The following is a 12,025-nucleotide window of genomic DNA, read 5'->3' on the forward strand; positions in this document are numbered from 1 at the left end:
GAGTGTTTTTAGAGTGATGATGAAATGAGTTCTTCAGGAAGGGGAAATCTTTGTGGTAGCTCTGGGAAGTGGGAACGTCTACCAAGATTTATTCTTAAAAGCTCACATTTGGTCTGGCCATAACATGAACAAGAGATCGATGCCCTTGACATAGCAGAGGCTGGATTTCAGCCTGAGAGTATGTTTGGAAGCAGAATAGTGCACGTGCCCCCACACTTGACGCTGGCCTCAGCAACATAGCACCCCAGCAAAAGCACCACAACTGCTTGTTGGTGACCTTCTTGAGGAAGAGGGGACTAGAGAAGTTTTTGTTGTATGTTTTGCAGCTACAATGGGCAACCACTCTCAATAGATGCAATTTTGGCTGCAGGGCCACCTCATCCTTCTGATGAGTTTTCCAGGGAAACTCAGTGCACAGTGGGGCAGTAGTAGTGCCAAATGAGGGACCCCACCACGGGCCCTCTCATCTTCATGGTTCAGTGGGACATCCATCCATCCTGTTGCTTCTGGAGATGAGGAAAGGGTCTTCCCATGGGCATATATAGACTCTTTGAGGTGCCATCAGCCACCTGCTGGCTGCAGTCCTGTCCCATCTGGCTGAACGTGAGCCAGCTCTAGCTGAAAAGCCAAGCATTAGCAAACCATGGTAATGCGCTGTCATGTCTGAACAGATTCTGGACAGAAAATGGCTTTGGGCACAAAAACCAAAGTGTGATGGTACAGATAGGCCCTGCTGAAGTACTGCACACCAGGCAACAGGCCACTCATCCTCCCAGGAGGTTCTCTGCACTTGTTAGACATGCAACAGTACAGATTAATGTAAGCCTTATTCTAGAACCATTATATCCCAGTATTTTTAACCAGACTTTTTGCTACGAAAGGTTGTATGCGGTTGTAATGAAGGTTCAAGGAGCAGAATTCTGGCAGGGGCTAAGATGCATAAGGGAGAGGTATGAGGCAAGTAAAAGCACACAGTCATACCTTTCTCAGTGCCCTCCAGATTCTGGCACTTAGTGACCCAGAGATACTCTGAGCTGGAAATTGCACCCGTATTGTCACTTAATAGTCATTTATGGACTCCTTTCTCTTCAATTTTATTGCTGTTTTTTAAATTTATTTTTGTTTTCTCTTCTGTGGTATGCTGTGACAATGACTTTCATAATTTTATTCTGCTTTGAATGATAAAGAGCTTTTTGGGTTTTCCTTTACCTGCTGCCTTATCATTTCTTTTGTTGCCTTTGATTCTGTCTGATGAGGTATAGGAATGGGGCACTCAAAAATCAGTGGTTTGGGAAATTCTCACACACTAAGCACAAATTTGTTGTCTTTCACATCCAAGTAGACAGAACACTTGATAAACACACTCATTTCCCAGGAATACTTATGATTAAAAACAAACACCACAACCAAACTTTAACACATCTCATTTCCCCAAAAAGAGAGAACTTAGCATGTGTTGTAGCTGTTTTCATAGACTACATGCCAGGGAACATAATGTGTGCTACAGAAATCAGTGAAAAAAACCATCACATCTGCTTTTTATTTGTAACTGCATTCAAGGATTGGGAAAATTTGTCCCAGAATTCAGCAAGAGAGCCAAGTCTTCAACATTGCTCGCCTCTTGCAAACAGCAAAGCAGCAAGACCTCACCACTCCAGGAATCAAGACTCAGAGCCATGGTGCCTGTCAGCAAAATGAGTTGACACAGAGCAATGAAATTCAGAGCTTTGCATCTTTCACTATGCTCAGCCAAATCCAGTTTATACTGTAGTGTACTAGAAGCCACATGCACCTTTGAATTTATCAAATTCCTCTTGATCCAGTTCCTGTCCCTCTAGGCAAATGCCATTGTGATAAAACCCACCTGTGCAAGTGGCAAGCCATATTGCAGTTGAAGCAAGTGCAAGAAGGTCAAGAAATATATGAGCATGGACTTTAAACCCTACAGAGCCTGGAGAAGGAAAGAGTGATGGGATGCCCATGGAGTCATTGCAAAGGCTGTCCTCAGTGCCCACTGTTGTCCTATCTCAGTGGCCCAGCAATTCATCTGGCTTTTCAATACTGGCAGTCTGACCTGTTTAAGGCTGCTAAATTCAAACTGTGCACACAAGCATTTGTAGGAATGTGAGTAGCTGCAATCCTTCCATCTTTAAGCCAAGAGAAAACTGTGGCAAACTCTTGATAAAGTAGCATTTTCATATTGGTAGCTCAGCTTTTGGCATTTATGATAGCAAGTTTTTCTGTGGTAAAGAATGTATCTTGATTCTCCCAGGGGAAAAAAAGGTATCAAACACTGCATAATGCAAAATCCATGTAGCCAAATTAAAATTAACACCTGGTGCTGAATAACTGGTTTGAGAGCACATATGTTTTAATATTCAGTTTGAGTAGAAAAGCTTACACTCTTCAGAAGAGATCCATTATATTCTTCATGGATTAGAATGATATACAGCATTTAGAGAGCTACATATGTGCCCTTTGCAAGGCTAGGCTGCATATCCCAGGGCATTTGAGGCACTGCACAATATAGTTAACCCTGAGCCTATCTCTGCTGGATAATGGCATACACCTGCCAGACATCTAGGGAAAAAATAACAATATGATACTTAGACTGGATTCCTTTTAGAAGGCCTCTCATTTTTGCAAAGATATTTCAACATGTAGACAGTAACATTTGTAATTCAATCCTGCTGACTAGCAGAACTGAGCATCAGAATGATTTTTAAAATAAGCTGTTGCATGCTGATTTTTAACTCAAGTTATTACAGTCTTAATTTGCCATATTACAGACAAACCTAGACTCAAGTCTTCATGTTTAACATTAATACTAGCTGATGGCAATGAAATAATATTTAAATTAATAATTTTAATGTTCATGGACCTAAGTGATCACTGACTTCCAGTATAAAGAATACATCAATATATTCATTAATTAATTAACTGTTGGCTGTTATCTTCATAGAAGTATTTCATGGAAGTAGTCTGAGCTATGCTGGAAGAAAATTGTTTTCTTCTAAATGGAGAGAAATAAATATTGTGTTTGTCGTAGTTACTGCTATTGAACATGATTCTCAAAAGATATCAGAACAGCCACACATTTAAATGAAGGGTCCATCTAGTTCAGTGCTCTGTCTCCAGTGGTATTGACCAGTGAATGCCTAGTGACCCAGACACACATCGCTACCTTTTGCTTCAAGTCTCCAACTATTTTCTTTTCTGGGAATTTCCTGAGCTATTGATTTTTGTCTGTTTAGCTCTTTTCATGTACCTGTGGAGTTTCCCTTTGAATATGCATTTCTCTTGCATTCTCATCCTTTGGCAGGGAGTACCATGGGTCATCAGATATTGCTAGGATGTCATATTCTTTTGTTTCCCTTGAACCCAAGTCTTGTTTTTGTCTTTTGGTGGTGTTTAGAATTTTTATTATAATTAAATCATGGAATAATAGAATCATGTAGGACTGGAAACACCTCTAGTATCATTGAGTCCAACTATTAACCTAACACTGCCGAATCCACAACTAAATAATGCCCTTAAGTGTCACTTCTACATGTCTTTTTGAGTCACCAGAGACTCAACCACTTCTCTGGGCAGCCTGTTCCACTGCTTGACAGCCCTTTTAGTGAAGAAATGTTCTGTAAAATATAATCTAAACCTCCCCTGGTGCAACTTGAGGCCATTTCTTTTTTTCCTATAACTTGTTATTTGGGAGAAGAGACCAACCCCAAGCTAGCTACAGCCCCCTTTTGGGAAGTTGTAGAAGAGAGTATATGGTTGGTCTCTACCCACTCATGATTTTCTATTTCATTTTCATATAGATTCCACATGTACCATTACATGTTCATTACAGCCTTTTGATCGTCTCTTTTACTTTTCTCTGAGATTTTCCCTTTTTTAACATGCTCTTTTTTGCCAGAAGGCAAGTAGAACTGCACAGAGATTTTAAGTTTCAGGCAAACCATGAATTTCTATGATATCAGGGTGTTTTCTGTTTTGTTCTCTAATCCTTTTCTAATAATTTCTAAGTTTTTATTAGGTTGGTTTTGGCTGCTGCTAAACAGTTAGATAACTATCTAACATATACTGCTTTAAATTAATTTTCTTTGTTGTAGTTCAGCTGCCATTTTATTGCCTTGACATGCGTCTTGTAAAATCCTTTTCTTTTGCTGTCCTTCATAGTCTGTCCTTATCCTAACCACCTTGAATACCTTCGGATCATCACAAAACTTTATAACTGGACTGCTCAACCACTTTTCTAACTCATTTATGGATGTATTGAACAGTATGGACCCCAGCACAGACAGCTTGTGGAATACATCTGGTGACTTCTTACTGACTCCCTGACCATTTACTACAAATGTCTATTTGTTCTCCTTTGGTTAATTATCGGTGCTAGACCTTCCTCACTCCTAATTGCTTGAGTGGAGGCATGGAAATAAGCTTTCATTTCTCTTATACTCTGGAGAAATGCATGGTTAATAAATTAATTACTGAAATTAAAATAAAACAAAAAAAATCCAATACCCACTCTCCCCCCACAAACAAAAAGACCCTCAAAACCCCCAGGATTTTATAGTCTTTGCAGAGGGAAATTCTCCTGCAGTACCGAACCATTTTCATGGTAGTGGTCCCTGTGTGTTGGTGTGTCCATGACAGATGAAATTTATGCTGCACACATACCAGCTCAGTTCCAAGCTATAAAAATCAGAGCTTTATGAGAACGACATTGGAGTCCTAAGTAGCCTCTTCCTCCTGCTGTAGAAGCTTTCTTCAAATTGCTTTTTTTTTCAGGATTATGTTGGATAAGGGTAAGATAGAATTTCAAGGACTGGGCTGATGTGTGCAAAAATCACACAGTTGTATGGACCAAAAAGAACATTTTTACATCTAGTGTCTGTTATAGCAGCACTGTAGGCTGGTAGATTAGTTCTAAGCAAAATCTAAACTTCTATTCCATGAGCTAGGAAGTGTAATCCGAGCTCCCTGTATGTCATGAGGTCAAAGTCTAGTCACTTGGGCTTTGAGCAGGTGATTTGACTATCAACCTCAGTAAAATAAAGGTCAGTCAGTGTTTAAAGTACCGAGTAATTTTTCCAAGATTGTAGAGATGAATCCAAATTTTCATGTATTGCTCTGTGGTTGGAATGCAGATGTGTTTAAAGAGTTAACACTGTGGCTCAATCAGAAAGAATGCTTGGCAATAAGAGGAAGCCTGGATTAATGATGGAAAAGAATTCTTAGCATTTTATAGCAGTGGGTATTCGAGATGAGACACGGCTAATGATCAACTAAAAAGGTATTTGCAGCTGTGGTGCTACCTCTCCCCATAATGCCAACATTAATCAAGCTTTTTCATGCAGCTTTCCAGTCCATTCTATTTTTCATTGTCCTGAATAGAAAAACAGAGCTCATGCCCTATTACACTGAGTCAGAGACCATACTTCTGTGTCACCAGAAACGATCATACTTTATTGATTTCTAAAATCTGTACTTTCTGTGCTGTGAAATAAATCCATAGCAAAGCCCGTAACAAAGCCAGTTTCATTTTTAAAGAAAAAAAAGCCTCTTGCAACCCCAAACTATAAATACCTCTGGGATGTGAAGCAGTTATCAGCATGAATTAACTGCTCATATATTTTATTTAAGTCTTGAATTACATCAAAACAGCAGCTATAATTACAGCATCTCTAAGTCTAGTTTTGGAGTCAGCCATCTTGTTGAAAGCCCTTGGCAGTGTGAAAAGCCAGTGAAATTGTGTAAGTCAATGTCCTAGCTGTTCTGATTCTGCCTTCGGAGTCAGAAGAAAAGCTTCATTATAGTAAAAAATGAAACGTTTGACATACAAGTTATTTCCAGAATGGCTTCAATCTTTTTAAATAATGAACCTCATTGAATCCTAACTTCTCAGCAAATGTTGATTATCTAAATTCCTTAAGTAAACTACACATGATACAGCTTTTGAAACATGAACATGAGCTTCTCTCATGTAAGCAATCCTCTGCCTTTGTTGCCTGATGCTATCACATTTGGGCGCACATCCTTCTGGATTGCGGGCCCAACAGGCCCAAGCCTATAAAATCTTGCTATCAAATAACCAGCCCGATCTGCAGATGCTTTATGCCTCTGCTTAACAGCCATGACTCATCCCGTTAAAGTCAACAAAGTTACAGTAGTAAAGTTAGGCGTGTGTTTGCAGGAATGGGCCCAGATTCTCAGAAGAATTTAGGTAACTCAAGATGCAGAGAGATGAGTAGTGAGGGAATTTCATACTAGTGTGACTAATCTCCCTAAGATCTCCTTAAATTGAGAGAGAGAGAGAGGGGGAAGGTTTTAGCAAAGGGGCTTCAGGATGACTAAATTAGGCTCCTGTTTTGGAGCATCTCCTAAAAGGAGCCTCCACCGTTCCCTGTAATTTAAGAAGTGCTTTGAATGCTCAATCCGGCTCACACAGAAATCAACAGGAGCCAGAGCTCAGGGTGCCCAGCCAAACCTTGCCAGGAGCTTGTCAGAGCAACAGCCATCTGGGCTGCTCTGGGTGTTGAGCTCTGGGTACTTGTGGCTCTGAGGAGTGCCCACAGCGGTGACCTGCAGTGCCTGACATAGCTTTGCAATCTAACTGCCCCACGTGCAGCAAGACCAGAGGCTGTTGACACAGGGTAAAGTTTGCTTTTCAAACTGAAGGACCAAAGTGAAAATAGAAGGAAATGTTTTTGACTTTTGAAGACCTGGAGTTTTAAGATTCTTTTAAATAGATATTGTAAATAAAATTCTTCATTCTTAAATGTATAGGACTGTCTAAAATGACCTATCTTCATTTTTTATGGTGACATATAAATACCTGAAATTGAAGGGCTAGGAAACATGCAGTGACTCCTGCATATTTTAATAAATATGGTGTATTTTGAGGATCCTCCAACACCCATGATTTTGCTGTATTAAATAAAGTAGATTTTATAGCATTTAAATCAGATTATGATGGAACATTATGCAAAATATTATGCAATGTAATGCAAAGTAATTAATGCAAGCAGAGAACATGAGATAGCTGAGCAGCATGCATTTGGGTTACATACTGCCTGCTGATTTTCAAAATTTCTTTCTTTCTTAGATAGTGGTTTCCCGTTCAGAATCCACAACTCCACATGTCAGCTTTCAGCTAGACTCCCACCCCATCTCTCCCCAGGTTGTTGTCAAGAATTCATTAGCAGATGATGGCTATACCCTGGTAGTGACTGGGAAAAAGGTGAGTGGTTCATAATCTAATCCTCCTGTGCCCTGTGTAAACCTGCCTTCAGAGCAGCAGCTATCAGTAAGAGCAGCTGTTCACACTGCTGCTTTCTGCACTGCATCTTCATGGCCCTGCCATTCCCTCAGAACACTGGGGATGCAAGTTTCCTCCAAGATACATTATTTTCCCCTGCTAAACAAACTGGCAGACTAATATTGAGAAATGTTTAAATAATGTAAGAGCTGGTGATATAAACCAGCAAAAGCCAGGAAATGCAAATTTTAAGGCTGAAAATCTGTCCCTAATTCAAGTGCTTGCAAAGACAAAACACACAATGACTTAAGAAAAGAATGGTGCTCAGTTTCCTGGCTATTCTTGGTTTGTGTCATAGCATTGTAACTTTTTAAGGACGGTTGTGTGTGCAAGAGTTACACTCATGTCTTTAAAACTGTAAGTCAGTAAGGCTTGAAAATTATTTCAGCATGTAGTCTACAAAGAGTTAATAAAAGATGAGGAGCAATCATAAATATGCTGTTGTCATAAGTAGATATGCATTGAAGAATAGGTTTAAAACATCAGCAGATAATATTATGGATAATCCTAAACCATAATCGTAAGCAATAATTTGACCCCTTGAGTTCTATAAGGACTTACAGAAATACATCAGCCATAAAGATTGTTATAAATCATTTACTAGAAATGTATGAGTTATTTATAAGAGTGATCTTCAGCATATGTACAAAATAAATTTAAGGAAGGTCCTGAAGTATAAAGGAATATGAGGCACTTATACAGTAATGTAATTATATATTGATTTTAATATTTTGACCAAAAATAATTCTTACATGTTTGGAGTGACTATTTCATAACTATCCTGATATTTTAAGTAATATAAATTTTAACTTGTATTTTAGGTAAAGTATGGGGTTTTTGATGATAGGTGTTAATAAACAAGTACATGGGCAGTCACATGCTGTAAGTGTGCCACAGATGTTAATACAGCTTCACCAAAGCTGAAATAGCCATCATGCCTATTTTTACAAATGTATAAACTAAGGCATACTGAGATACACTGTATAAACCAAGACACACTGAGATACAGAACTGGGAGGAGCACACTGCTGTTTTCTTTCTCCATCAGCAAAAAATGCTATCTTGCTGTAAACACCAGATGCTGGTAGTAACTGTATATAACATTAAGATGCCTTTAGGGTTTCTCCCAAGCGAATTTAAAATCATGTCAGTTAAATTACTTATAAGATCCTATAATTACTGAACTAAAGAGAAGTCGATCTGTGGCTTGCACATCTGAAATCTGAGTAGCACCAGCATGCTATGCATAAATAGAGATTCTCCTTGCCACTTAGTGCATGTATTAAAAGGATGTATGCATCATGTCTCTCCATTGACAGATAACAAAGATCCCTCTGAAGGGGCCAGGCTGCCATCACTTCAGGTCCTGCAGCCAGTGCCTGCTGGCACCAGCCTTCATGCAGTGTGGCTGGTGCAGCCAGCAGTGCCTCAGGTCTTCTGAGTGCCCCAGCAGCACCTGGACCCAGGACACCTGCTTGCCTAGGGTTTATGAGGTAAAGTGGTGGATTTCTCACATTTATCTCTTTAGGGAGGAACAGTCTGCACTCTGTAAACATTTTGTATTCATGTAATCATGATAAATTGTCAGCTTTCCTCAACTTCCCCTCAGCCTTAATGTCCATGAATCCTCTGACTGAATGCACATGGTCTCCCTGAGTAGTGTGGGCTGAGATGCTCATGGATGGACAGGTTTGTCTGATCATCCTTACCAGCCTTGGGAGATCCTTGGCTCTACAAAGCACTTCTGATGGGTCTGAGCCAGCCTGGCAGGGGTCTGAGAGGAAAGCCAGTCACAGAAAGGAGCATCCCTCGTCTTAGGCTTCTCTCAGAGACAAAAGTGGAGGAAAGCACTTCTGTCCAGAGCCACCACAGCCTGATCCAGCACAGGAGGTCTCTGGCTCCCATTCTTCATCCATCCCCATGCTGGCTCCAATGCTGGAGGAAAGCCTGGTGTTTCTTTGTGAGAAAAATCCCTTCTTTCCTCTACCCAAGCTCCTGGAGAAGTTGTTTTTCCTTAATATCCTTCCCTGGCTCCTTGTTCCTGTAGGTCCACTTGGCACCAATGAGGAGCAAGCCTGTAGCTGCACCCCCAGGACAGGGGCAGCCAGAGGCTGCTGCCAGCCAGTCAGAGCTCATCAAGGGGGTGTGAGAACAAGAAGGCACGGATGAGCAGAGAGCTGCACTGGCACAGTCCAGTTTTAATTCAGCTATGGTTAATGCGGGATTTATACTGTACGTGGGACCAGATCTTCCGGTGTGAAGTGTGACATGACTGTTAAGGCAGAGGTTTGTCGGGCAGTTGATAGACTAGAAATCAAAGGGAAGGAAAACCATAAAACTTTCTTGTAGCATTTACTAACACAATCACTTGTGTTAGTGCATTTAAACTACATTGTGTAGTTAAAAATACATTTTCCTTTATTAGAATACAACTTATAAACAGACATGAAAGTTTGATATGCCAAACTCTTAGAAAGGGAGAAAAAAGTGGGTTTTAAATAAATAATGTATTTCTTTCATCCAGGCATATGATTTCATGTACAACAATATTTTCAAGTTTCAATGTTTTAGACAAAACTGCTATTAATCTAGAAAGAAGTATAGAAACACATGTTTACAGCGTTGTTTTTTTCCATGTTCACCTTTCAGACACAAAATGTATGATTATCACAGGCAAAATTCAGTGAAAAAACAACGAAGAGTTATAGGAATGAAACCCAAAATGGATGGAAGATGGAAGGGGGAGGGGCAGTTTGCCTGCCTTATATGTCCATTTACTAAGGGCAGAGGAAATGCACAAAACTTGCTAATGCAGAATGTGAACAGTTTACTTCTCCTTTATACAAAAACACATTTATTTCAAAATGGTTATATTAGATGGTGAAATAATCCTTTCCAGCCTTAGTCTGTATGAGACTGAATCACCAATTCAAGGGTATGCAGTGAGAATTAACTCTTACATATTTTTCTGTACCTCTGCAGGCCCAAGGTACCTATCCCGCACAGTTTTTTTCATCTTTTCTAGAGCTCAAGCACCATTAATGTTTTTTAATTTGCAAACTTTCCAGCAGTGGCTGTATATTTCCATAGTTCAAAAAATATTTCTCAGGCTCTGAACTGCTTAGTTTCTGTTTTTCAAAGGATCTGAACTCATGTAGTCCTCTTTAATTTCAGTTTTGAATGTGTTCACTCACCAGTTTTAAGAACCAAGAGCATGGAGCCCATGCACAGGCACTTAGACCAAGAGCCGTGTCCCCCACAGCCACAGTCCCTGTGAAGTGCTGGGAGGGGAGCACACCTTGGACATGGGGCTGGGTAGGTGCTCCCCTTCCCCATGTGGCTCAGCCCAGCCTGCTCAGCACAAGTCCAGTCTGCCCCTGTAATGAATATGGATCTGTGACACTGATGGATCTTAAAGTGAATCTCGAATTACTACATGCCGATGTTGGCAGAAGTTGCTTCCAGAAGGTTTGTAAGGAAAAAAAATGCAGCCGGGTACTTAAATCCATTGGATTGCTAGCTGTTAAGACAAATTTCATGCTCTACTGGACCATGACATTTAACATGATTACTGAAAAAAAATATAAAACAGATTATTCATCATCTTCTGATCTGTCTTCAAACTCACATGCATAAAATGTAAGAAACAAGCTAGTTTTGTTCCTAACAAACGGAGGATGACCTGCTTTTCATAGTATCTGAAATTCAGTCCAAACCTCTCCTAATATTTTGCAGCTTTCAGAGGGACAGATTGCTTGAGATATGTCATATGATCACTTTAACCTGAGGGAAACAGATTGCTCCCTGAGGGTCTGGTCCGGTGGATGTTAGCTAACTAAGTGTTCAATGACGTTTTCCCAGGTTATTACACAGACTGGTGTACAATGGGAAAAAAATTTTTTTTTCCTCTCAGGGGGGATGGCAGAGAAGAAGCCCAGTGTTTTCCTATGGAGTCCTGCAGATCCTTTGTCTGCTTTAAGCACTTTCCCTTGGAGCTGTGGGTTGGAGAGGTACAGTCTGCCCAGACATAGACAGCATAGTAGGGCAGACACTGGGACACATCCCTTCCACAGCCCAGCTCCCAGTCTGCTCCCATCCACTGCCAACAATGAGGAGTTTCATCAGCCTGGATGAGCAGTTCTAGAGAGAAGCCAGGAGGGAGTCCCCTCGGAGATCACTTGGTGCTGGAACAAATTGCAGGCATCTGCGCATGGTGTTCAGGTCACGCTAAAAGGTGAAGGGTGTAAAAAAAGAAATAAATTGGTCTCCCTTCTAATTCTTTGTTGTGGTTAAAAATCTGACATGGTTTGTTGTTGTTTTTAAAGTGAGTCATTTTAGCTGGCTTTTGTATCAGACGTATCAAGAACATCAGGCCTTCTGCTGTCTGTTTAGGTTGGAGGCTTTGCTGGAAATTTCACATGTGGTTGTACATGTTCTTGTCTTTGAATTAAAATGAATGAGCCAGTGAAACTTAAATAAATAGGTATTTTCTTCCAAAAATGTATTAAGTATATAAGTGGATATTAGCTATCAACATAAATAAAAAGAAAACACAATGCTTTAAAGTTTTCCAAAAACAAAAAGTTAACTTTATCCCTTATCCAAAAGTTCAGAGAGCAGCAGAATGACAGGCTTTGCAGTGGACTTGCTCCATGTTATCAGTGGAGGTAACATAATATTTTTTTTAATCTTGCATTTCATAGC

General features: G+C 40.1%; 1 protein-coding gene across 2 annotated transcripts in view; it reads left to right on the forward strand.

Annotated features, from left to right (window-relative positions):
- The window catches only part of MET (MET proto-oncogene, receptor tyrosine kinase), a 69,339-nt gene that overhangs the window by 18,240 nt on the left and 39,074 nt on the right, over positions 1–12,025 (forward strand). For both annotated transcript variants that reach the window (XM_053977273.1, XM_053977274.1), the window contains exons 3-4: positions 7,109–7,243; positions 8,641–8,814. In XM_053977273.1, the coding sequence (XP_053833248.1) occupies positions 7,109–7,243; positions 8,641–8,814 (309 nt within the window). The remainder of the gene's footprint in view (positions 1–7,108; positions 7,244–8,640; positions 8,815–12,025) is intronic.

This window comes from Vidua macroura, chromosome 5 (assembly GCF_024509145.1).
Source record: "Vidua macroura isolate BioBank_ID:100142 chromosome 5, ASM2450914v1, whole genome shotgun sequence".
NCBI classification, from domain to species: Eukaryota; Metazoa; Chordata; class Aves; order Passeriformes; family Viduidae; genus Vidua; species Vidua macroura.